At 43.3% G+C, this 27,741-nt stretch overlaps 1 protein-coding gene across 2 annotated transcripts; it reads right to left on the minus strand.

The window, feature by feature from the left end:
• Positions 1-3,773: 3,773 nt before the first annotated feature.
• WDTC1 (WD and tetratricopeptide repeats 1) lies at positions 3,774-26,561 on the minus strand. Of its 2 annotated transcripts, none has more exons than XM_042440624.1 (16): positions 26,391-26,561; positions 20,591-20,782; positions 19,825-19,908; positions 18,661-18,707; positions 16,694-16,805; positions 14,870-15,057; positions 13,311-13,493; positions 12,413-12,507; positions 11,981-12,096; positions 11,326-11,401; positions 9,618-9,714; positions 8,364-8,537; positions 7,462-7,697; positions 6,307-6,475; positions 5,819-6,011; positions 3,774-4,752 (listed from the first exon to the last, which is right to left on the minus strand). In XM_042440624.1, the coding sequence occupies exons 2-16, from the start codon at positions 20,594-20,596 to the stop codon at positions 4,555-4,557; spliced, it is 1,974 nt and encodes a 657-aa protein (XP_042296558.1). In that variant the 5' UTR covers positions 20,597-20,782; positions 26,391-26,561; the 3' UTR covers positions 3,774-4,554. The 2 variants fall into 2 exon arrangements, with proteins under 2 accessions (XP_042296558.1, XP_042296557.1); XM_042440623.1 differs by lacking the exon at positions 20,591-20,782 and adding an exon at positions 20,822-20,970.
• Positions 26,562-27,741: the final 1,180 nt, after the last annotated feature.

Consider the following 27,741-nt stretch of genomic DNA (forward strand, 5'->3'; position numbering starts at 1 on the left):
AGGTCATAATCAACTGCCATGATACTTCAAAACCCCATGAGACTGATGTTCTAACCTCCTTGTTCTGGGTAAAGCAAAGGCGGGCAGCTGCCCTAGGCGTAGGAGCTACAAATATCTCCACTGTCTCCCATGCCTTCCCATCCAAAAATCGTCTGAAGTATCAGGAAAGGGCCCCTCCTGATCACTAGGGATTAATTTCACCAAGGATTCACCTTCTCCTGGTGTGAGTTAGGACCTACTCTTTTCATTTCTTCTAAGCAATCCCCTAAACAAATCTGGCAAAGGGGTCTTTCTTTGCTCCTCAAGCAAGCAGGAGGGACAAGCATGAAAGCTGGAGGCTTCCTTCAGATGATGACACATATTAAATATTGGAAGAAATGTTTTCAATTGTACTGTTCCTTTAACTTGTTCTCTGCTCTGAGTTCCAATATTGCGGGGGGGGGGGGAGTGGAATATAAGTACATTCATCATCATCATCATCATTGAGGATGGAGCAAGCTTGTTTTCAGCTGCTCCAAAGACTGGTACCCAGAGCAGTGGATGCAAGCTACAGGAAAAGAGATTCCACCTCAACATTAGGAGGAACCTTCTGACAATAGCAACTGTTTGACAGGGCAACATGGTGCCTTGGCGTGTGGTGGCATCTCCTTTGGAAGTTTTTAAACAGAGGCTGGATGGCCATCTATTTGGGAGTGCTTTGACTGTGTCTTCCTACATGGCAGAACGGGGTTGGCCTGGACAGCCTTTGGGGTCTCTTTCAACTCTCCGATTCTGTGAAGACAGACCAACCGGTGTTGCAAACTCATCTTTCCTCTTTCATTGTGCATTCTTATGGTTGGGGTTCCTCTTCCCTGTCCTACTTTCCCCCTTTTAATAAACTGTCTTTGAAACCATTGAGCTGAAATTATTTGCAGCTTCTAGAAGCATGAGTTGTGTCCCCCACAGAACCCTGTTACCTAAACTGTGAATCACACATTGCAATAGCAACCCTGGTTGGCTGAGCCCTCTCTTTACTTCCAAGAAAGACTCCTGAACTGTCTGTCAGCATGGTTAATAGTTTGAGCATTGGGCTAGGACTCTGGAGACCAGGGTTTGAATCCTGGCTCAGCCATGAAACTTGCTGGGTGACCGTAGGCAAGTCACACTCTCTTAGCCTCAGAGGATGGCAATGGCAAACTCGCTCCGAAGAAACTTGTCAAGAAAACCCCATGATAGGTTTTGCCTTAGGGTCACTGTAAATTGGAAACAACTTGAAGGCACACAACAACAAAAGGCTGCTCAACAGCAGAAAGACTCTGGCTCTCCTTCAGTGGAGGCAAACAGAGCCAGTGGTGGCTACCTACCAAATGAGGCAAAGATTGCTTTGAGCCAGCATCCCATCCTGGCTTCAAAATATGGTATCTTTTTTGGCCTATAGAGAGAGGGTGAGAGAAGTTGGTACCCAACCTTTGGACAATTGCTCACCCATCTGAAGTAGATACACTAGAGACTGGACTTTTGGCATACAAAGAAGTCTTTGTTTTCTGCCTTCTTCTACAGGCTTCAGATGATGGTAATGTAGATAACACTCCCTCCACCTTACAAAGGCAAGAATGAGAGAAGCTATGGACCTTAGGAGGCTCCTGGCAAGTTTAGGTGCCACAGAGTTATCACTCTTTGTACCACTTTCTGCCATTTTCCTCCTTTTGAGAAGCCTCATCTCCAAAATACAGAATACCACATTGGATTCTGCCTATGAAAGTGCACTCCGAGTAGAAAAATCCATATTCCCTGGGTTTCTCCCATCTTAAAGTCTTGTCACCACAAAAAACTGAATTGGTTCCTCACAGCTCGACCGTTTTAGAGCACAGTTTGCTTCTTAGCAAAGCCTACAAGCAGAACACTAAAGGAAAGAAAAATCCCAAGAGAAAAAGCAAAAGCATTGTGCTGTCAAAGGTGGCATCTGCCCACCTGTACCTATCTTGTATTAGCGAATGAAAGAAGTATGCTCCAGATGGCAGCCCTACAGATGTCACTGGCGGGAACATTAGAGGAGAACAGTGGCAGCAGCTCTGGTAGAATGAACATTGGAGGGGCAAAATAATTTAGACAGGTCATACATCATAAGGAGGCACACCTTAATCCAAGGAGCTATTGCAGAGCAAGATACTTAGCACCCAAAGAACCTGGGTTAAAAGACAACAGAGAGTCCCACTGTTGAAAAGAAGCAGTCCTGCAGATTTAAATCTTTATGCTCTATGCTTGTCACGGTTGTGCCATAGTTAGTGTGATGGAGGGTGCAATGGATCAAGACAGAAGGAAGGATAATTTCCTGTGAAACGTGAAGAATTTTAGGCAAAAAAGGAGGATCTGGAAACTCATTACTAAAAGAATAGATGGCCTCTGACTGGGAAATGCGAGAAACCAATTCATTCCCCCTCCCCTTTAGACATCATAAGACTTTTCAATGCTTCTTCCCTGTCTCTAGACGCTGATGGGAGAAATCCAGGATGCGTGGATTCCTCCTCTCACTGAGAGAAAGGCTCATTATTTGAGTGGTTATTTCTTTGAGTAACTGCTCCCAAGGTGCATCTTTCCAACTCTCCTTTCCCCTGAAATACTTGCCACCACTTCTCAGATACAGGAATAGTATGTATATAACAGATGGGAGGTAAGGCAATGATTATGAGGCTTGAAGCTCTAGAGAGAGCCAACTGAGACTACATTTTAAAAGAACCGGTAGCAGCCCTATCTACATTTCTTTCCACCCCACATCTCCCACACACATATATGTTCTGGGCAGGGAACAACACCCCAGCTGGCACTTTCTTCCATACTCACACACAAAAATTGCCATGGAAAGGCTTTGGAGCCCACAAAAACAATGTCTTGGTAGCATCCAAGTGATGTGTTCCCTTCTTACATGGGGTTGAATGCCATAATCCCCTAGCTCCCATTTCCAAAATCTACTGGGCTTAGGTTTTATTTTTAGGACAGTGTCCTTTGGATTAGAAAGGAAAATTTCTCCAATTAACTAACCTTGGGATAAATCCTTATCTGTGCCCCAAATAACATATTCTTCTTTAATAGAAGAACCTGGAAAACATAGTCAACCTGACTGCTGAGCATGCAGCAACTGTTAGAAGATCGTGCCCCTCAAGAGGCCAGTATGAGAATATGGGTTTAGCAAATGGGAAGATGGCAAAACGCTCCAAGCATTATGGACCACAGAGGTCTGCAATCTTCCTTTACTTGGCAAGGACAGAGAGGTAACCTGAGAATTTGCCTCCATGGGAGGCAAAGCTATCTTTGCCCAGAAACAAGTGGGACCCAAAAGGCACAGAAGTCTCTGCTAGTTCTACCACGGTCATCTCAGGAGGAAAAGGAAGCACTGTATGAAGTAGACCTTCAGAAGGGGAAGACAATCTGGTCCTCTCCAGAACTAAAATGTTTAAACCCAAGCCAGCACAGGGGTCACTCAATGAAAGAAAAAGTGGGGCAACCAGCATTCTGGATCACTGTTTAGAAATCCTGCCCACCACAAAACAGAGTTGGGAAAGGCCAGGTTTCTGAAAAGGTCACTGAACAATACCTGTCTATATAGCAAATTGATGGATGAGATGGGAAAGAGCTGACCATGGCTAGGCAGTTTATTCTCACGCACGGTCCTGGACTCTGTGTCTCAAGCTGTGACCAGGCATATCAGCACAGCACTCCAAACCACCCAAGCCCCTTTGTCACAGAAATATGGAAAATTAAACCTTTTTTGTCGAAAAAAGTGAGGGAGAAAGTCAAACGTTTTCCAAAGAGCAGCAACATCAAGTCTTTTTACTAGTTCGAGTCATGTAAGCCACCAAGCCCTGTGCTGGGGCTTCTTTCAGTTACAGCCATTTCTGTCTTTCTCTGCGTGTGGAAGAAATAAAAGTATTGGATACCAGAAAAGTTCATTCTTTGCACCTCCACAGCCATGTTACCTGGGCTGCCCATGTTTATCCAGCCAGTTTCTCGTGATCAGGTCTTAGATGCGAATGCTCATCAGCAGTCCTTTAGGCTGAAAGAGATGCCAAGAAGGCCAAACTATGGGCCTGCAGCTAGCAGCAGAGCAGGCAAAGCCAAGCTTTGGAGACAGACTACTGCATCAGACGCCATTCCATCACCCCTGCCCTAGTTTACATTTTTATTGAGTTTTTATCATCCTGTCTGCAACACGCGTTTGCGTAGGCAAGGCCTCCTACCCTCCTGGCTAGGCAGCAGCACTGGAGAAAGGGGATGGTAACCAGTTTTTACACTGCTCACTGACAACGTGGAAAATAAATCCCGGCACAGACTAGATTCTGCTAGGAGGCAAAACTCAACAGGCTGCATTACCATGCTGCTCGAAAGTGGAACGAGGCAAAGGGGAAGAAACAGCAGCAGCAGTTTAAGGAAAGCCACTCCTGCCCCTGCTGGCGCGTCCTACTCTGTGCATAGTGGGAAACAGTGCAGTCGTTCATCAGAGTTCAAACTGGGCAAACTAGATTTCCCTTCAAACAAACAAACAAAAACAAAATTAAGGGAAGGAGAGGCGATTCGGCTTTAGCTGGTCCGGCAGTGGACCTGCCCTTCAGAGCTGTCTTCATCATCCGAGCCTCCAGCCCCACCGCCAGTCAGTCCTGTGATCCGGTAGCCCATGTTCAGCAGCATCACTTCCAAAGGATCGGCATTCATTCTCCTCTGGTTGGCTTGGGAAGCTCCTTCCATGTCTTCCACCACCCGCCCATTCAGTGCTTCACTCTGCAAGAGGACAGAGGATGTCAGAGAAAGTGAGATGCTCGTGCAGAAGAGTGGATGCAGTTGCTTTTATTGGTCTCATAAAGCATTTAGATTATATCTGGTGTAGAGAATGAATGGAAACAGAGCTGGAGAGTACTTCATTCTGCTAGACGCTTCATTCTGCTACAAGAGGCCAGACTCAAAGTATGCATGTGGACTTTGAACACGGAGGACTCATTTAGTCTAGAGGTCACTTCTGAAAGATATCCTTATGAACATGTCTGTCCTTCTAGGGAATCTACCTAAGGCTAGTGAGGCAATGAATTTCATAAGCTCCAGAAAGATCTTCAGCTTACAGGAAATTAATGATAAAAAGCTCAACAGTATATAACAGAGCAAAGCATCCAGTACTGAATGCCCCTGTAATGCTACATTTCCACACTACACTCTTATAGTGCTGCTATTACACTATTACTGCTCTGGCTGCCTTTTGCATTTTGGGATTTGCAGTTGAGGGAGGGAGTCGTTAGGCCTCACTGAACAACAAGCCTCAGAATGCAACAGGAGACAGACAGGGCAATAATCGTGGAATAGAAGCACTTTAAGAGCGTAGAGTGGAAATGTGGATGGAAAATAACAGTTAAAGAAATTAGAAACAAAAGCAGAACTAGATATTAGTGATTGGTTTGTATTATTTATTCAACTTCTGGTGGGGGGGGGGAGGCAGAAGGCATCCTAAAACTCTGGAGACAGCATTGAGATTTAAGAGATAATTTAACAGAATATTTTTGAATAACGTATGAAGCTGTCTGGAGACATTCTTTTCAAAAGAGCTTCACGGTGTTGATGCAATCTGGCTTGACACTGCAATGAAGTGTCATGGCCAGCACTGCTCTGAATAACCCTGGGAAAAAATAATTGCTGGTTTGATGAAGAAAGCCCAGAGACTCCTGTCCAGAGCTGTGAAAAGTTCCCTTTTTGGGCTGCAGATTCCCCCATTCAGGGAGCTGTGCTGCAAAAAGATAATTCTTCCTGGTTCTGCTCTGGCCCCTATAGCCCCAGTCTGAGGCTCTGCTTGTATTCTCACCTCCGGCCGGGGATTCCACAGCCGTACAACGGGGTCGATGCCACTGGTGGCCAGGAAGCAGTAGCTCGGGTGAGGCTGGAGACAATTGACAATAGATTCATCGCCTTGCAGTACCCGCACCAAGTTGGTTGTTTCTTTCTCCCAAATGAAGAAGGAACCATCGTCAGAGCCGCTGACAATGTACTGTGCATTGCTAGGAGGAATGAGAGCAGTCAAACTGAGATGAGGTCACAGGTCAGCAATGAAGTAGCAAGCAGAAGAATCATCACACTGTAGGGCTGGGGATCCAGTACCTCTAGATTACAATTCCCATCATACCTTACCACCCAACATGCTGCAATCGAGGGTTTGTATATAAAGTCTAAAACGCAAGAACACTTTTGGGGAGAGGTTGGGATATATATATATTGATATATCGATATATACACAGATGATAACAACAATAGCAACAGAAATCCCACACTTGAGCCTGACAGAGGTCCCCATACCTGCCAAAAAAGTTAGCCTCTTTGATGTCCGTGGTGGTGTTGCAATGGCCACAGTATCTGAACTTGTAGTCATAGCTGCGCTCCCTCAGCACCATCTCATCCTCGGAGATGGAATCCTTGCGCCCAGTTGCTCGGAGCCAGATGGGGCCACTCCCTTTCTTGTCTTCCGCTAAACAAAGCAAAATGACAAGTCTCACAAGTGCTGCACAAGGACCTAAAACCTTTTTCTCAAAATGTGCTCCTTTGCAGAGACAACCATTGGCACACCTCTCACCTTTCCCATCCCAGTTGTATAAATGGGAAGCAGAAGTTAGGACACTACAGTTTCACCAAACCCACTCCACTGAGCATACAGACGAGTTGGCATCTGCACTGAAGACCTCCAGGTCCAAAACATCCTCATCCTCCAAGCAGTGGATGATGGAGGTCTTAACTTCTCTTTAAAATAATTTTTATTACAATTCTATATTCACTAAAAACTTGGATACATCAAATGGAAACACACATACTAAACTACATTCTCAAAAATACATACTAAACTACAAGCCTCCTTGAATCCCATTTTGGTGCAGAGGTGGGATATAAATCCAATCAATCAATCAATCAATCAATAACATACATTAAAAACAATACAAACTTAACTACAATTATACTACAATATATGAATTCCAACTGTGTTTTTTGTGGTTGTAAATTAACTCCTGCATTTCTACCTCCCTCCCTCCTTGTCACATAAAATGCTGTCTATAAACTTAACTTGAATTAATAATCAAAACCAGTATCATCTTCTTACCTTTGTTCTTTCTCAAAAAGTCAGTTAAGGGTTTTCAATCTTTCAAAAAAGTTACCATTGATTTTTCTCTAATCAAAACTGCCTTAACTTGTAGCCACAGGGAGTTTTAAATGGGGTCAGGCTCATAGACTAGGGGAGCAGAGTACCATCATTTCCCACATATTCACTTAAATAGAACCCCTACACATTGGGGGGGGGGGAATGACACACACCCCTCTCCCCAGGAGTTTTTCTGAAAGCTGCTGGAGAATAGTTTTGCACAATATACAACTCACAGAGGTCTGTGAATTTAAGAAAAATGTAATTTGACATTCACTGATGTCATGGGAATGAGTGCAATACACTGTCAGGTTGCTCCTCACCATTATCGCTTTTAGAAAAGAGGGCTGCATTGATGTCTCGATCCAGAGCATCGCAGGCACTGCTGTGGGCTTGCTCAGGGAATTTCCCTTTAAAGTCATCCAGACACTCCAGGGCTTCTGCCACATACTTCAACTCAAAGAGACAACGGGCCAAGCGGAAGTGAGCCTTGAGATGGCAAGGGTTCAAGGAAATGGCCCTCAAGCAGTCTCTCAAAGCATCATAGTGATCCCCATCCCTGTAAAAGGAACAAAAGTCAGATATTTACAGTGCAAGCAACTTCCTCCTCCATTGCTGCCCAAAATGCATACTGCTGCCCAGGTCAACACAAAAAGTCATTCTAGCTTAGTATGGTTTCTAAACCAGTGATTTTCAATCTCTGGTCCTCCAAATGTTTTGAACTTCCATTCCCATAAGTCCTGACAATTGCCATATTGGCTGGGGTTTCAAAGTAGTTGGGAATCCAAAACATCTGAAGAATCAAAGGGTGAGAAACAATGATTCACATTACATGCTTTTATCTTTATCTTCTTTAATTTCTGAGAGCCACCTTGGGGGGAAATGCTATAATAATGCTATAATATAATACAATAAATAATTGGGAGAGCTAAGCTAAATCTGGCACTGATGCATATACTCCTAGTGGTAAAAGATGTAGTTTCTTTTTGCTGTGAAGGCAGAATTATCGGAAGAAGGTAAAAATTAGGCCTTAGTCGCCAAAATAAATTTCATGTAGTCTGATGGCAGGGACAGCCCAGGAGTGGATCCATGGGCTTGCAGCTTTAGGAACTACCCAGCTATATAGGTGTTATCAATGCCTCCTGGGATCTAGGAAAAGATAACAGCATCAATGGAACTTTGTTTCATCAGCCTTCCCATGAAGCATCATCCCTTGTTCACTCACCACTTGCGCTTCATGTAGGCAGCAGCTCTGTTTCCATACAGCATGGCATTGTTGGGGGCTTTCTGCACAGCTCTGCTGTAAAGTTGGATGGCTTGAGTCCACTGCTGACAAGCAAAAGCCTCATTGGCTTGCAACTTAATTTTCTCCAAGTAGGGAGGGAGATCCATTTGGGGGCTAAAGAAACAAGGAAAGCTGAAATATGGGGAAGCAGGCCCAAGTCACAAAAACCCTCTTCACTTCTACTCCTCACACTGCATTTCATGATGTCTTTTTAAAAAACTGTGCTGTTCAGCTAGGTTTGTTAAATTAAGATCCACAACAAAAAGGGTATGACATGATATTTTTAGGCAAGGCAGCCTTCATTGATCCGGTTGCCCTCCAGATGTGTTGCACTACAACACTTGTTATATTCGTGTTTTAACTGTACTATTTTGATGTCTGTGAGCCTCCGTGGGTCCAATTTGGGAGAAAGATGGCATATAAAATAAATAAATAAATAAATAATTCAACATATGGCCATATTAGATTATAGGAGTTCTGTCATAAAATATATATAAGGTCCCAGGCTGGGGAAAGCTATAAAGGAAGATGGGGGCACTCTTAGAGTCCCAAAAGTTAGTCATGAAGTTGAGTGTCTTCCTTCTAGAGTCAGACAGGAAAAACTGATGGCCGATGATAACAATACCAATCTACTTGACAGTCTCTTCAACAATCCCTTATAATACAGGAAGAAAGGAAGGGAATGGCTATGTATGTCAACTTGACCTCATTTGAGGAAACTCGGGATAAAAAACCAAGTTGTCAAGGACTTGACCGTGGCCCTCAGTATCCCCTGAACCCTATCCCATTGGCAATGTATTCTCTTTTCGTTTCACCATTCCCCCATCCATCCCCACAGGCTCCCAAATGGACAGTCATGTTCCCAGAAGCATCTAAAGGATCAGATTCTCCATTTGAAGGCTAACTGAGGTAGGCAAAGATCCTTCTGTTGCCTTAAGTAGTCTCTTAGCAAACCCAGTATTGAAAAAAAATTGGGCAGATGTAATCCATGGGGGGTTTAGGCTAGTGCTTGAAAACACAACACTGCCAACCCACAAAATAGTCTCCTGTTACCAAACAAGTCAGGAAAGGCTCTGGCAAATAAAAGCTACATAAAAATTGCTTTGGAAATATAGGCTACAGTGTCCCAAATGCTTGCACCTGCACGTTAATTCACAGAGCTAAAACTGCTAGCAAGGCAGAATGTCTCCTCACCTCACATGCGCTCGTCCCTCAGACAGCCTAAACCCATTGCTGTGGAGATGGATGCCATTTGACACTCCATTAGTTGATGTTTTTCCATTCTGCACCTCTGAGGGGTCATAAAAGACAATCAAGTGCAAGTCAAAAACAGATTTACAGATACCATGCGTTCCCCTGACCTCTCAGTTTAATGGATTTACCGAACTAAAAAGCCAAGAGGAAAAGCATCAGATACTAACCCATACTGACATTCCAGGCATCTAATACTACCTCTAATTTAGACAGCAGCTCATATTCACCATTGGTGTAATTCTTGAAAAAATTCTGGCAGGACACGTTTATACACTTATCCTCATATAGCAAGTGTTCGGCTGAAATCTGTGTGGCTGTCCTGAGGCTACATGCCTTCCCAAGTAATCAAATTTGCTTTGGACAAAGTATAAGGAATGAGAGGACTGCATTAAAAAAGCAATCAAATGTGAATTTTGAGCCTGTCTATATACTTCACATGTAGCAGCAAATCCTAGCTATGGAGCAGGCATGATATGCATGTGTATACACAAACACCAAAAGAGTTGAAGAGATCTGACAAGCGTTTCAGCCTATCAGGCATCACATTTGTGCATTTGCACTAAGGATAAACATGCTGGGAAAAAACAAAAATGCTAGAAGACAGTAAGGAAAAAGGAAAACTGCATTACAGGTTGATAGCCTCAGTTAAGGAAACTATGACTCTGAGTCTCCAAGAACTGAGCAGGGCTGTTGGTAACAGGGTAACTTGGAGGCCTCTCATTCATTGGGTCACCATAAGTCAACTTAATGGCAATTAAAAACAACAACAGACTGTAGGCTGGGAAGAGACTGAGCTGCATACCAAAGCCCATTTTTTACAACTGTTTGTTCAGAGCTGTAATGATAACAAACTCCTCAGTCATTCTGGGGCTACGTGTCAGTGATGAGACAGACAACAAGCATGCCCCCAAATGCCTCTCTAGAAGCCTATAAATCAATTCTAAGTGGTATGAGAGAGTGGTTGAAATTTGTATGAGAGAGGCATCAACACCCTTCAGGAATATACCATTTGTCTTACTCTCATCTTTGGTAAAAGAAGTTTTGCAAATTTTGGAAACAGGAAAATCTACAAAGTATTAAACCAGAATACATATCACAACTCAGTTCAAGCAGAATGTACATCTCCAACATATGGCAACTGGAAGCATTGCAGCCTAATCTAGCTATGAAGAGTTAGTGTGGTGTAATGGTTAGAGTGCTGGAATAGGGCTTCAGACATACAGTGACAGACGCCACTGAACCACGAAAAGCAATCAGCTCTCCATATCCACAAAATTTTTATCCATGGATTCAAGCATCCACAGATTGAAAATATTCCAAAAAATATAAATTCCAAAAGCAAACCTTGATTATGCCATTTTATTTAAGGGACACCATTCTTCTATGCCACTGTATTTAATGGGACTTGAGCAACCACGGATTTTGGTATCCACAGGGGATCCTAGAACCATACTACAGTGGATACCAAGGGCCCACTGTACTTCACTTATTTGAGCGAAGTCTCCTGTATTTACTTGCAGGAAACAGCCATACTTATTTGAAAGCTGCCAGCTATCAGGAAGACTAGAAAGTTACCTGGCAATTCAGACATAGCCAGGATGCACTACGCTGTTATGTCATGTGAACTTAACACAATGCAGGGACCTACCTCCTGAAGAGTGGCACTTCTTTGGCAGAAGAAAAGTGTATGGCCGCTGTTTGTACGTCAGGTCAAATAAGTAAACCTAGAAATCAGATGAAGACAAACAATGAACCTGCAGCTTATACAAGCAGAAACAAGGAAAAGGAGGATGCAACCAAATGCAAAGAAAAGAGAGTGGAGACCTTCAGGTGCTTAGTAGTATGCTTAAATATGAGCCCATAGTTTCAAATTGCTTTCTTGTGGGGTATTATTATGCACATTCCAACTCTGTTACAAATAATTTCACATAGAGAATTAAAGTTCATAAATGATTTGATCCACCAAGTCTCTGGAAATGTAAAGTTTTGAGTCCACAGTACTTAATAAAAATGCTTTCTGGGTGGAAAGCTGACATTATTTGAAACAAATTTTGATCTATTATAAGGGGGAGGGAGTTCACACTACCCTATATTTAGCTATATTTTGCACCTTATAGATGGAGTTAAAAACCATTCTAGTGATGCTGACATAGATCATTAATGCCTGTAATATTTCAGTGATATTCCAGACCCAATTTATGATTCCCAAGCAATGAAGGACTAAAACAGGGAAATGGAGAAAAACCCATACAAAAAAGAAACCATCACTTTATAATGACCAATTCAACAAGTATCTTTCTTACCTGCTCCCCTCCCATGTTGACCAAGAGCTCTGTACCATCAGGACTGAAAGTGACATATGTAGCTACCAAAACCCTTAGCCGGTTATTGTAGTCAGGTAATTTCACTGGAAGATGCCCTGCAAAAAGAGAAGGAAAACAAGTATACAGTAACTTGTTTGTACAGCTGGGAAACTACTGGAGCCTACTACTGTTTGTACAGAATACAACACTCTTTTTTCAAAAAAAGAAATACATGCCTCATATTTTTCCAGTCTCTATGGCTTCCATTAGCAGTGAGCAAAAAGGCTCATTCATTTAAACTGTAGTTCATAAGGCCTATACTTAGGTTACCAGTCTCAGTTATTTAAATGGACAAGCCCCTCTCAACTTAGTGTGCCTTCTGAATGTATTAAGCAAACAGGGCTCCAATCGGGATACCACAGCCAGTCATACCTGCTACATAGTACTGAGCTGCGCCATCAGGGAGAGGTTTCTGACGATCACAGAACGTATGGACTCCAGCTGTGGGATTCTGTTTCATTGTTTTCCTAGCCAAAAGAAAGAAAATCTTTGTGTGTAGTAGGCTTTGGTCCTCCAAATAACTTGTTTATACCCTCAGATTACAGTAACTGAAAAATTATGCTAGTAAGAGGTAGATATGGTGTCCCAGCTGGAGGAAAATGCAGAATCCTCAGCCATCTTGCCATATAAATTCAAAATTATCACCAAAATAAATTCAGAAAGAAAAAAACAAAAACATCTCCTCAGAAAAATAAAACTTTTTGGAAGTTGGGAGGGCAAATTTAGGCAAAGTGCCAGTTCCACTTCTTCCCCAGAGCTAGACACCATATTGATCGACTTCAACTTATGGCAATACTATGAATAAGAGGCCTCCAAAAACTACAATCATCTACTGCTCTGCTCAAGTCTTGCAAACTCAGGACAGCAGTGGCGTCCATAATTGTATCAATCCACCTAACTGCTTCTCCACCACTACTACTCTTAGAATGATACTAGGCAGAGGATGTCAAGGATTGAAAGTGGTGGTTGGACTATCAAAATAACTGCTTTTGTTTCTAACTGCAGCAAAAGCACAACAAACAAACCCCCTTAGGAAAAATGAACAAAATTGTGTGATAATAACTCCTAATGGGGGACCCTATCTCTGAGAAAACGTTGGGGAATTTTTCCTCTCCCTGACGAAATCTGGTAAGATGTTCCCTCCATATTTCTTGTCCACAAATACTGTATGGTGGAAATTTTTTGAGAGACCTTTTGTGCACAGTAAAGGTATCCCTCCTTCTGCATGGCAGCTTAGACCCACAAAGTAACCAACGTCAGACTTTATTACCTGTGGTTGTGAATCATGCGTATATCATAGATCCGTACAAAAGGCCCACTGGCTCCAACTGCAAGGTAATTATTGTCCTGGGGGTTGACAGTAAGACACTTTGCCTCCACAAGCTGTCCACAGTATTCTGTCAGATCTATCAGGACTTCTGAGTGTTTGCTGTTCTCTCGCAGGTCATACTGTCTAGAAGGAGAAAGGGAAGTGTCTGAAGGCATCCACAGAATAGACAAGACTAACAATGAGCTTCATACTCTAAACAAGGGGTGAGCAACTGCGGAGGGTGCGGTAACCATTCCTCTCTTGCTCTGGCCTTGTGGGCCACATTATGATGTTTGAGCACACCACAACTGACATTAGTGTCACTTCTGGCAACCCTTCTGGCCAATTAAGTTTTTTTTTAAGGGATAAGGTTCTGGGAATTCGGAGAAGCAAACTGTTCAGTTTGTAGAAGATTTGGGGGGGGGGGCTTTGGGCTGGTTTTCAGCCCCAAATTTGTCAGAAAATGGTTTCATTTTTTTTAACAGTTTTGGGAGCAAGATTCTGAAGTCTTCAGAGGCCACATTTGGGGTTCCAAGGGCTACATGTGGCCTTCTGGCCACATTTTGTCCACTTCTGCTCTAGGCTGTCCCAGAAAATACTGAAGCTGAGACACCATACTTCATTGACCTATTTCTTTCAACTCTAGGAGTTTGTATGCATTCACTTTGATAAGAAGTTGGAATACAGCCAACGCTTTATGACAAAGAACATGCTTTGCATGCATAAGACAAGTGTTTCAGTTTCTGGCATCTACAGTTAAAGGCTCTTGGGTCGTCTGCAATGCCCGAGTGAGATTTCTGCCTAAGACTGTGGAGAATTGGTGCCAGTCATAGCATCCTAGGATTGATGGACCATAGATTTGACACAGTACATGGTAATATCAGACATATAATAGAACATGGGATTGGTTTAATAGTTGCAGCTCTCACCCAAGAACTTCAGTTATGCCCAGTTAAGTGTCCAGTGTGATATAAAAAAAAAACAAGCTTCATTTATATACCACTTCATACTGTCTAAGCAGTGTTTAAGTGGTTTACAACTGTAAGCTAATTTGCCAACAGTCTGGGTACTCATTTTAGCGACCTCGGAAGGATGCAAGCCTAAGTCAAGCTTGAGCCCTTTTATTGGTCTTGAACTTGCAACCTTATGGTTTTGAGTGAGTGGCTCCAGTACAGGCATTTAACCACTGCGCCACCAGGGCTCTGTAGTGGTTTGAGTGTTGGTCTATGACTCTAGAAAGAGGGTTCGATCCCTGCTCTGTCTTGAAACCCACTGGGTGACCTTGGGCAAGTCTCTCAGCCTCAGAGGAAGGCAATGGAAAATCTCTTCTGAACAAATCTTGTCAAGAAAACCCCATGACAGGTTTGCCTTAGGGTTGCCATAAGTTGAAAATGACTTGAAGGCACACAACACACACACAAGAACTCTGACCATCCTCACAAAATCAATGATCACGAGGGGTTCTTTGCAGGGAAAAGTATATTAGTTATTAAATCAAAAGAAGGCCAGTATCCTCATACCTGACAAGGCCATCCTCTGCTGCGCTCCAGAAGGTGTTGGGCCACATGGGGGCTGTGGCAATACGCTTGACTCTGTTCTTGTGATCCCCAAACATATGGATGGTTTCTTTCACAGTCAAGTCATGGACATGCACCTTGGAATCAGCAGCCCCAGTGATGAGTACCCGATCCTCGGCATGTGGCAAGAACTATGGAAAATAAGCAAGATATTTGGTGTAGTCCCAACAGTGAGAACATATTCCCTAAAGATAAACAATCAAGTCTCCCCTTACAGGTTTCTAACCATGAGAAAGGTATCAATAAGCATCCCATTTGATTGGCTTTGTAGCCAAGTCCCCAGTTATCACCGGCAATGTCCTGAACATTTAAAAATTTCTATAATAAAATACTTTTAGGTACAGCAATAAGGAGAAGACCCAAGAGTCAAGGCAGATTTTTGCAGGGCATTCAGAGCATCTTTGTGGGGGTGCCCTGTTGATCTGACTGAACTCCATTTTCGTATCTGCTCTCACCTATACTTTATGATTTCATAGAAGGCTGCATGCAAAGTCCACCAATGCACATAGCCCTCAGCTGCATAATATTGCATGGATCATGTCTAAGCCATGACCTCTCTATATATGTGAATGTCAATTGTATGTCAATTGTATGTTACACCTACAGAATGGCTTATGTTCAAAATTAAAGAGAGCAAAAGCAGATGTGAGATAAAAACAATGGTAAATAGTGCGTACAGATAATCCACCACTGAGACTGTTGTACTTGAAGAGCACATGGCATCACATTATACACTGAGCATAAACGGCCTTTTAAGTATCACCCAAAGGTGGAAAGAATATTCTAAATACATTTGACAACCTCAGCTCATTCACACACAGAAATGCAGACATTTGATATCTAGGAACGTTTCACAACTTAGAGCTTGTGCGTGTTTATATCTGTTGCATCTGTGGCTGAACCAAGACACATCTGGTAACATTTTATTCTTCTCTTCAGCTGGCAGGGAGTTTTTACTTCTATGCTAATGTTAGCAGGAGACACCACAACAAGCTCAGTTTGTCAATCTGTGCAGCCATTCTCTCTTTCCACTTTAGTCCTGGCTGTGCTTAATAAACAAGTCACATGAGCTGGCCGCCACAAAGGCAATGGCTAGGGAGCATGTAACAAGCTATGTGAGAAAATCCATGCAGACCATTGTGTGCCTGCCAAAAAGTATGTGCTCATGACAGCCAATTCACACCACTATCACATATTTGACTGGGAAATGAAGGAAGCATACCACAGATCATCTGAAAACAAACCCAGTTTTCAGTTCTGTGAAACTCTTGACCAGTGAGACCCTTATCAGGGACAATGTGAACCAGCTGTGTCAGGTTGTGGATAATGGGTGCTATTTAGAACAGCAAGGTGGAAGAGACAGAAGGATCTGCCTTATTGGGTACAATCCACAGGGATGTTTTTTCTGCATAACTCTCATTGAAATGGGCAAGAGCTATGCATGAATACTGTCAGTTAGTGGGCAGGCATACTATTTAGATTATTTAGTTCACAACACATTGAGACCACGGTAGGCAATCTCAAGACACCAAGAAATTTTTGACTGTGGTCCCCATAAGCTCCAGCCAACATAAGCAACTGTCAGAGATTGTAGGAGTTGTCATTCAAAACACCTGCAGGGCACCAAGTTGCCTGTCTGTACACATGGCTGCACTGGAGATTTTCACAACAATATTTGCTTTGCTACTCAGTTCTAGAGATAAAAGCCCCAAGTTGCCCCTAATATATTCACTTGACCTTTCTCTGCTTAGTCCAAATCCTACTCACCTTGACAGAGAATATGTTTGCTGTGTGGCCTGTGTGCATGGAAAGGAGCTTCTTATGATGTAGGGGATCCCACACAATTGTGTGCTGATCATCAGAGCCAGAAGCCAGCAAGCTGCCAAGTCAAAGGAAATAGAAGATTACAAGTTTAGTTGCATTAGCAGTTTACAAAAGGGTGCTGCAAATTAATCAACATCAATTTTCAGCTAGTCCTTAAGTGCAAGTGCCATCCTGACACTCTGGAATAGCAGAGGTATAGAGTACAGTGAGGAAGTGAAAAGAAGCAGCTGCCTCCACCAGAAAACTTCAGAATCTTTCCCCCCAAAGCTGTTAAAAAATGGAACCACTTTCTGACAAATTTGCAGGATAGGTTAAAAGACATGAGACAAGCTAACAGCAAATCATCAGCGGACAAATGACAGCCCTTTCTAGAAATGGTCCCCTCACTCCAGTGAGCTTTCGCTAAAACAAAGGCCTGTAACAGACTGCCAAAATAAAGCTGCTTTGGGTCTCTTTGGAGGTATGCTGTTTAAATGACGCATGGGTCCTAAGAGTCCGGAGGTCGCCGCCAAAGCCACACTCCATTCCTAAGCACTGGAGTGCAGCTTTGGTGCAGCTCCGGATTCTTAGGATACATGCATCATTTAAATAGCATACCTTCACAAGAGACCCGAAGCAGCTTTATTTTGGCAGTCTGTACAGGCCAAAGACTTGAATCATGGTTAGAAATCAGAGAAAGCAGAGCAAGCTACAAAAGCTTAAGTTTCAACTTTTTTCACACAATTAGTCTCAAAGGTGCTACAAGACCCCTTGCTATGAATAAGAAACTATTCTAATCTTTATCCAGGACTGTATATATTATGCACATAACTCATTTTTTTTCTTGCCTGAACTGAAGGATAGATGGTACACTCTTTCACTCTCTGCACAGAAGCCAAGTTAATTGGTTATTGAACTTCACTTCAACAATGAACAGGATCCTCCACCACAGCGCAACTCAGAGTGGAGGTCTGTGGATAAGTGCCGGTCACAAAGTCATCTGCTATGATCATTGAAAAAAGCAGATCATCTAAGGTGGGGCAACGTGTCACACATGCATATACACATAATTTGTTGTGGGTTTTTCAGGCTATGTGGCCATTTCTAGAAGGCATCTTTCTTTGAAGATGCCAGCCACAGTGTGGCAAAACGTCAGGAAGAAACTCTTCTGACCATGGCCACATGGCCTGAAAAACCCACAAAAACTATGGATGCCGGCCATGAAGCCTTCGACTTCACATACACACAGCTTATCCTCAAAATCCTGCAACTGTCCCTGCATAGCCATGAATGTAGCCAGCTCACACTGCCCACTTGGTGATCCAGCCCTTTTATAGGTGGCATTTCAACATGGCCCACAGGAACCATCAACAACCTTCAACAACTTCCCAAGTTGTACTCTACGGACCCCCATGTACATAACTTTAAGGACAATATAGTCAGTACTTCCTCCCACTGCCATACACTCTTCCTGAGTTAACCACTGCACTCTGTGGGATAAAATATGAAACTCTCTTGCTGGATCAATCAAGATCTAGGCCAGCATTCACTTTTGATAATAAAACAGCCAAAGACCTCTGGCAGCCCAGAAGCTAAAGATAAGGCTCCTCTCTAACTGTGCCTGGTATCAGAGATAAACTACTCTGCAGACAGCAGTATCACTTTGCTGCTCTAGTGAATAGGTGTGCTAGCTTCTAGCCACAATATGAATACACCTGTTCTTTGATTTTTAAAACTGTCTATTAATATTAGGGCTGTAAGTGGAAAGACTACAGAAAGGCACCATTTGGCTGAGCTCCACGACAGGAACTGGAAAGCAGTCTTTGGAAAAACAGTTATGCACCCTGATTATAAGGGTCCTTCAATTCCAACCTTGGATTCCTACTGCACTACGCACTTCATCATCCTTTACATTTTGAAGATATACTTACTTTCCCTTTTCATTCCACTCAAGACAGTTCACGCAACCAGTGTGGCCCTAAACAAAGAAGAAAGAAAGTGTGATAGATTTACAGACTGACCCAAGAGGATAGAATTCCTTCCCTTAGTTAGCCATGTCTAGTTTCTTGTGTATTTGTCAGATCTACTCCCATGTTTTGAATTTTCAGCCAAGAGTATCCCAAGTTGCTTCCATTTATTCCCGGGTCTAGCTACTAATCTGTACTTCACGAATGAATCTTCATATTCAGTATAACTTGAAAGAAATGGTAAGAAGCCTGCTTATGATTAAACTGTTATAGTATGTAATTAAAAGTAATAGGCACAAGAAAGTGACAAATACTCAAACTTAGGGCCAACTAGATATTACTTTTTTGCATATGGTACCAACTTGGCCTGTTACAGACAGCCAAAATAAAAGCTGCTTCGAGTCACAGTGGAGGTATGGTATTTCAATGATGCATGCGTCCTAAGAGTCCAGAAGTCGCACCAAAGCCATGCTCCAGCCTGGAGCATGGCTTTGGTGCGAATTCTGGACTCTTAGGACGCATGCATTATTGAAATACCATACCTCCACTGTGACTCGAAGCAGCTTTATTTTGGCTGTCTGTAACAGGCCTATGTTTTATTTTTGTATTTGATTTGAAACCTACGACTATAAAGTAAAGAAATAAAAAGCAAACTGAAAAAAGGAAGGAGGAATACATAGGCAATGAACAAGGTTAGGCACATACACTGTTAATTACCTGACTATATTTTTAAAAAATACATTTCATTGTAGTTGATGTTTAAATTGCCACAAGGAAGCATTAGGGGCATTACATGACTTTTAATTCCAAGTGGTTGTAGTTGCATGTCTATGCCAAAAACACACCTTTCTTCTACATAACTGAGAGGATTCAGGTATGAGTGGAAGGAACTTCATATTACCAACCTCAACTAGTATTTTAATTTAAATAAACCAAAAATGGTGGAACTTTAAAGGCATCACAAAACCATGTGGCTCTTAACTAGCATATTTTATTCCTTGGGGAGTCTTTCCAAAAAGTATGTCAGAAGAGGAATATTCTTGCTTGGAACGAGAAAACAGGATTTCCATTAGCAGTCATGTATTATCACATAGGATAGGTATGCATTTCAGTTTTTCCAGTACTTACCTGCAGCTCTGCCTCCAATCCCAGGCGCTGGATGAATGGGTCTGTCACATGATAATGTCGTTCAAAGCTGAGGGCACCCTTTTCCTATGAAGAATCAAATGGATACAATACTTTTTACATTATGCTGGGGGGGGGGGATCTTCACAATCCATAAAAGAATAACAAATCTAACACTTTAACATTTTGGCAGAAAACTCAGTGCACGTTGTATTCTCTAATTCTGATATTTCAAGTTTGTGAAGACAATGGCCAAGTTCTCATACAATGGCAAGGCAGTGGTTTGTGGTTTGTTGAGTTTTGGTTTTAATTGTGCTTGAATTCATCTAGAAAAAGCAAATATAATTGTTAGGTAGACTCAAATCACAATTTGAAGCTACAGCTGGTAGTAGGTTTACAAACTCTGGCTTATTATGTCTGAACTGAGAGGAGTGGCTTCTCGCTAGTTTGTTTCCCCAGCTACAAAACCTGAAACAGAAATGATAAAAGGGAGCAGAAGAGAAACAAAACAGAAAGAGGGAGAGCAAACCAAATTGTTTTCAGGACAATTCATGGCTAAGCCTTTCTCAATTGGATGTTCTCCAGATGTGCTGGACTACAATACCCATCAAATGGTGGGCTAGACTTCAATTTGCCCTCACTTGCCATGTTGGAACATATTGATGGGAGCTGTCATCCAGCAATGTGGAAAGCACTGAGTTGGGAACACTATCATAAACTATAGACCTTCCTTATCTTCAAGCTGGGCAGAAACAGTGGGTGGACAAACCAGCATCTTTCATTTGCTTCATGCTCTCTTTCTAAGAGCCCTCTGTCCAAGTCCAGAAACCTGGCACCAATGACAGTCAAAGTACAATCTGAATCAATGGGCAAGCAACAACAGAAGGCAATTTTGAAGCGAGACACTGAGATACTCCAACACCATCTTTTCAAGTGTCATTACCTTCCTTCACCACATTCCCTGAAAGACAAACAAAAGATTCTTTAAACCAAGATGCACCTTGAGCTGTCTGTGGATGAGGTCCCTAGTAATGTTCGCTTTTGCCATCTTCTCACAATAGGGCTGACGAAAGCAAGTTAGCGGAGGCGTTGCTGTGAGTCCGAGCATTCCAGTAGAGTTCATGTCCATAGAGAAGGCATTGAAGTTACCTGTAGTCAAACAAAGTTGGGGGACAAAATGGTAGTTATTTATACAGGATATTAAACAATCTTTATAGTCAGAGGAAAGGAATCTCTGCCCGAGCCATCTGAGATGTTTAGATATTTCCTGCAATCATCTGACTTGAAAAAGTAACATCTCTTACACAAACCAATGCACTTCGCATCCCAGAACAAAGGGAGATAACTGTGGATCTTCCAGATGTTATGCAAAGGGATCTTGTACCACCTTTGAGATTGACTATGTGAAAGAAGTTATAGCATACGCTCCATCAGATGCAGGGAGTGAACGTTTATTAGACTGTATGATTAGCCACAGAAATGCAAATCTTGTGGGTGTGGTGATAAGGTGAGAAGTTTAACTATGGCTATTGAGGTTGTCAAAGGCAGGAGGAAAGATGTTGCCCAAGACCAAAGTGAATGGATGACCTTATGAATGGTAGAGTGAGTTTTGAAATGTGGTTTGTGCAGATTGGGAACCAGAAGGAACTGGGCAAGGAGCTGACAGTCTTTTTCTCTGGTCACCTGAAGTCTCCTCATCTCAAGAATCACCAACAAATGAAAACTTTTCTGTTATATATGCTTCTTCTGCAGCCATGAGAGCTGGAAATTCCTTTTAAAAGGCTCTAGGATCATCTACTTCTAAATACTGCAAACTACAACCTATTATTTTCCATGCAATCCCAGTAGTTTAAGCTCAGCAAATTTAGCTCTGACTCACATTCCCTCCTTAACAACAATAAGGGATGTTAAAACTGTGAAGCAGGGTCTCCTCAGTAGAGGCATTTGGGCCCTATACAGACAGGTCAAAATAAAGATGCTTTGGGTCACTTTAGAGGTATGCTGTTTAAACGATACATGCGTCCTAAGAGTCCAGAAGCCATGCCAAAGCCACGATCCAGTCTTAAGGGCTGGAGGGCAGCTTTGGTGCAGCTTCCGGACTCTTAGGATGCATGCATCATTTAAACAGCATACTTCCAAAGTGACCCGAAGCAGCATTATTTTGGACTGTCTGTATGGAGCCATACTCAACAGAACCATGCTAATGGAGGTCTGCTTATTTGTCTAGATAAAATGCAAAACTACGGTTTAGAGACAAGCCACAACGAGCCTCAGATTCACGCACTCATTCCTCCTTTCTGGCATGACCTTAAAATCATAAGCTTTTACTGACGTTTTGACTTAGATTTGTGTTCAGATCCTAAACCGTGATTAATCTTGGCTTGTTTCAATAAACCACAATTAAGACTAACAGTGAGTTTGGAAGTAACAATAAAACAGTTACCTTCTAAGCTCCCTTGCAGTGGCAGCAAAGTACACTCATAATCTAAGGCTTGTTCAGCAAACACTAAGACATTACGCTCAGTTCAACTGCCTTTAGTCTGATTTGTGGGAGAAATGTAGGATACAAATCTAACAGTATAATGTAAATTAGGGTGTCCACATAAACAGCTTCAGCGTGGACTGTGATCTGTGCTTACAGACAGAAATGCATGGCAGGCCTGATGCTATGAGGGAGAATTTCACAGCCATATAAATACCCAACTTTGTCTCTGCTCTTTAATCTCTCCAGCAAGAGAGATTTTAACCAAGCAAACATGTTACCTCTTTTAAAAGCCCAATAAACCATAGGGGCTCTTACTTTTCTAAGAGGGAAGAACACAGAGGGAAGACACTGCTAAAACCCTGCCCCTACTACCATCTAACTGTAAACAAGGCATGGCCCTTTCACAGCCTTCTAAGAACACAAGCCAAGGAAGCTGGCTCAAACAGACAATAAAGGGGACAGGTTCCCTCTGGCTCCCCTGTAATTTGAGCACTGACTCAACTGAAGAAAGGGGCAGAAAAAGTAATAGGATGTGGGCTTGGAGAGACAAGGAACAACTCTTTCTCGAAACAAAAATGAATTGCAGGACAAGAGAATCAGGTTCCATCCCTGGTAACATTTTTGTGGTTTCACCAAACCAATTAAACCCCATCTCAATTATGGCCACTATAGACAACGCAGAAAGAACCACAACCCGGAAACATCACCCAAGGAGACTTTCTGCTGTGCCTTCTGCAACAGGACTTGTTTATCTCGGATTGGCCTTTTTAGTCATCAATGCGCCTGTAGAAAGCGCGGGATCGTGAGTCCTTCCTGAATCTTCGTTCGCTAAGTAAAGCCAGAGAGAGGGTTAACTCACACACTAGTCTTAAGAGGCTTCTTAATCCAGATCTGTTTTGCACTATGAACACATATATAGGCCTGTTACAGACTGCCAAAATAAAGCTGCTTCGGCTCTATTTGGAGGTCTGCTGTTTAAATGATGCATGCATCCTAAGAATCTGGAAGCTGCACCAAAGCTGCCCTCCAGTGCTTAGGAACGGAGTGTGGCTTTGGCGCAACCTCCGGACTCTTAGGACCCATGCATCATTTAAATAGCATACTTCCAAAGAGACCCGAAGCAGCTTTATTTGGGCAGTCTGTAACAGGCCATAGAAAGCCTGTGTGTATCATCCAGGGCAATGACAATACAATGAGCTGCCCTGTCCTCTTAGGATGGCCCCAGTCCTAGAGTAAAATGCTGTTGTTGTTATTGTGTGCCAACAACATGCTCAAAGCCACCAAGTGGGTTTCCGCAGCCAAGCAGGGATTTGAACTGTAGTCTGAGACAGAGTTGTAGTCCAACATTTAAACACTACAACACACTGATGGCACAGACCAAAACCCGATATGTTTTAGCATCCTCCTCCCAATGAGATGCCCAAAGGAAGCCCAGAAGCAGGATGTAAGGACAGCATACACTCCCACCCATGCTCTTCAAGAACTGGTACTGAGGGGCATACTACCTCCAACACAAAAGGTCTTTTCCCACACAACTATCTCATCATGGGCATCCTGAATATCTGTGCTCACTGGATACTAATACCACTTTTTCAATTTCTCTCTCACTGGTGAAAACAACAGTAAGAAACCTGTTTGGTTCACATTTTTGTATAAACTTACCAAACTCTCCTGAGCCAAAAACACAGTTGTATTAAGAAATCTGTGCCCTTCCAAATTCTGTGATGCAGTTCACAAAGACATACAAAAGTGTTATATACAGGAGGAAGTGTACCAAAAATAGGTACGAATTTTGTTGGAGGAATGGCAAACTGTCCGTACCTGGACTTGATGTATTTGCCCATCTTTGGTGACTTATAACATTCCCATAAAGTCAAACAACCAGCATGAAGCTGAATATATCCTTCCCCAGCTTCCCACAACACTGGCTTCCAGCAAGAAAATTCAAGCTGGATTGGCTTTGCAAACTGACTGTGCTCATTTTGTTCTTCAAAATGCAGAAACATGTGTTAACGTTAATCAAAAAATACATCCATACTAGGGACTGATGTCGATCCAGGCTGTTCTTTTTCAAAACCACTCTTCCCCAGTCAAAATAACAAATATCAAACACACACAAAATTGCCATCACTTTTGCCAGTGTACAGTACAATGCTGTAAGGCTTTGTTAGTGGGAGGGAAGCTGAAATAAGTGGTTTATGTTAACTGATCAAAGGTGGCCATCTATAATAAACACCTCTTTGTAAAAAGGGCAAAAACTGCCTCAGATGTATTGTATCAGAAGCTTCCATGGAACAGATTGAAACCTTTGCTGACAAAGTGAGCTCTAGTCCAGTCTATGGAAAGGGATGGAGCTCAGTGGCAAAGCATTGTGCCAAGCACAGAAAGACCCAGATTCATCTCCAAGAACTTCAACACAAAGTCTGGAGAAAGCCTTTGGTCTTATACCTCAAAGAGCCTCTGCCAGTCAGTGTAACACTGACCCAGAGTAAGGCGGCCTCCTATAAAGAAGGGATTTAAGAAGGAGGTGCTGTTGCTTGGTGTTGGAATGCATGTTTTTGAGGGTGAAAGTCACAGGCTCAGACCCCCACATCTCCAGGAAAGGGTGAGTAAAACAGAACAACAACAAAAACCCTTGCCTAAAGTCCCAAAGACAGACTGCTGTCAGGATATCATTGTGCAAAGGGACCTTTGAGTGCCTTTGAGACTCCGGTGAATGTGCTAAAGGAGTTGTAGTATACATTCTCCTAGGCTTGGTCTCCTTTCTCCAATCCATGGAAAACCTCTCATTGGGCATCTGAGGAAGCAGACCAAAGTCAGAGAGCTCACAATAAACATAACGATATCTTTTGAATCTAAAAACTATGCAAGAAAACATCCACTGACTTGTGTGTAAACATTTCTAATAGTAAATGTAAACTGACAGTGTAAGAAACCTGTTCTTTGTATCCTCTTAGTACTTTACAAGTACGGGGCTCCATGCGCTTGAGGAAGCGGACCCAAGTCTACAAAAGCTCATGCGACAACGTCTTTGGCGAGGTTAGTTTCAAGCCTCTGCAAGATCAGGGGCCTCTGCCTAGGTTTGGGGGGGATTTGTCATTCTGTGAGACATTTAGCCTCCAATGTCAAAGGACAAAGGTACCACAACAAACTACAGATCCCAGAATTCCACAGCAAGGAGCCATGGCAGTTAAAGCCACGTAAAACTGGATTATCTCTGCAGTGCAGACCATATTGCAGAAACCATTCGGTTTGACATCGCTTTAACTGCCATGGCTCCATGCTATGGAACTCTGGGAACTGTAGTTTTCTGAGACATTTAGCCTTCTCTGTCAGAGAGCTCACAATAAGCGACAGTCTCCAGAATTCCCCAGCAGTGCAGTTAAAGCAGCGTCGAACTGGGTTATTTCTGCAGTGTGGACACACAGCTGAAGGTGTCACAAAAGTGACAACTCCCAGAGTTCCACAGCACTGAGCCTGGGCAGGAAAAGCAGCATCAAACTGTATGATCTCTGCCAAGCAGACACAGCATCAGTCTCTCACGAAACTGACAACCCCCAGGAAATAATGCAGAAGCAATCCGCTTTGAGTGCCATGGCTGAGTCCTATGGAATCCTGGGATTGGTAGTGTCTCATGAAGCTACGATTCCCAGGATTCCACAGTATGGAGCCAGGGCAGTTAAAGCGGCATCGAACTGGGTTATGTCTGCAGAATAATAATAATGATAATCCAGTTTGACCCCGCTTTGAGTGCCATGGCTGAGTCCCATGGGATCCTGGGAGTTGTAGTTCCTTGTGGCCCCAGAGCTCTCTGACAGAGGAGGTCAAGAATGTCTCATGAAACTACAACTCCCAGGATTCCCAGCACTGAACCAGAGCAGTCAAAGCGGTCTCAAGCCGGTTATTTCTGCCGTGTGTCTGGGACCAGAGGAGGCCGAATGTCTCGGGGAACTACAATCTTCTGGCTGTCTGTTCAGCCTTGCAGACATAGCTCTCTTTGGCTGCCATGACGGAGCCCCGTGGAACCCTGGGAGTTGTAGTTTCCGGGAGAGGCTGCTGCGGCGGAGCGAGGGCTGGGGCTCACCTGTCCGGCCTCCTCAGGCGAAGGAGCCCCTCCGGCGCTTCCATGCAGAGCCACGGGGTCCGCGCAGGGGGGCCCTCCGGGAGACGAGCAGCCTCCGCCCCAACCGCCCTCCAGGCTCCGGCTGTTGACACCTTCCAGCTGGGCCGACACACCGCCGTCCCTGCAGCCGCTCCGCCGCCTCGCACTGCGCATGCGCCGCGCTAACTGCGCCACCAACCTCGACGCACGGCGCCCGCCCCTTCCCTCCGCGCTCGAGCTCCCATTGGCCCAGCCTCCGAGTGACCTCCGCCTCCTCCAATAGAAACCGACGCCTGCCCAGCACCAGAGCCAATCCGCGTCCCGCGAAAGAGGGGGTGGGGACAGCAGCGCCGAAGGGCACGCTGGGAATTGGAGTTTTCCACACACAAAATAAAGGGGGAATGGGGTTCTTCCTGAATCCTGAGGCCACTGAAGTCCAAAACACACTGTATATAAACAAGTCCTCCTTAAGTCAGTTTGAAGTCACAAACACACAAACACAAACGTTATGGTCCAGCTTGTCCAAAACACACTGCGAAAATAACCCAGGTTGAGGCTCAGTGCTAGGGAATCCTGGGAAATGTAGTTCATTGTGGCTCCAGAGCGCTCTCTCTCTTTCTGACAGAGAAGACTAAATGTTGTCTCACACAAAACCACAGTTCCCACACTGCAGAAATAACCCAGTTTAAGGTTCAGTGCTAAGGAATCCTGGGAAATGTAGTTCATTGTGGCCCCAGAGCGCTCTCTCTCTCTCTCTAACAGACAAGGCTAAATGTCTCACAAAACCACAGTTTCCACACTGCAGAAATAACCCAGTTTGAAACTGCTTTAACTGCCCTGTCTCAGTCATAGGGAATCCTGGGAATTGTACTTTATTGTCTCTCCCCCCCCCCGACAGAGTTAAATGTCTCACAAAACCACAGGCCCCAGAATTCCCTAGCACTGATCCAGGGCAGTTAATGAAAACTGACCTCTTGATCCTAAATGTGCACCTGTACATTCCCATTGGCATAATGTACATATTGCACACTTGACCCAGAGCTGTGGCTTCCTTTGTCCTGTTTTTTTTACTGATGTGTTTCCTGTTTTTATGCTGACATGCATGAACCAATCTTGCCAAGAACAACCCACAATAGGTTTGTCTTAGGGTCACTATAGATTGGAAACGTCTTGAAGGCACACAACAACAACTAAGTGTCTGCCTCTGATCTTTGTATCTTAAGCAAATCTATTAATGTGTTGAGAAATTATTTCTTTTCCAGAGGGTGGCAGTGTCTGCAAAAGGCTCCTCCATATATATATATAGTTTCTTTATAAAATAATATACAGTGGG

The sequence above is a fragment of the Sceloporus undulatus genome, chromosome 9, assembly GCF_019175285.1.
Source record: "Sceloporus undulatus isolate JIND9_A2432 ecotype Alabama chromosome 9, SceUnd_v1.1, whole genome shotgun sequence".
NCBI lineage: Eukaryota > Metazoa > Chordata > Lepidosauria > Squamata > Phrynosomatidae > Sceloporus > Sceloporus undulatus.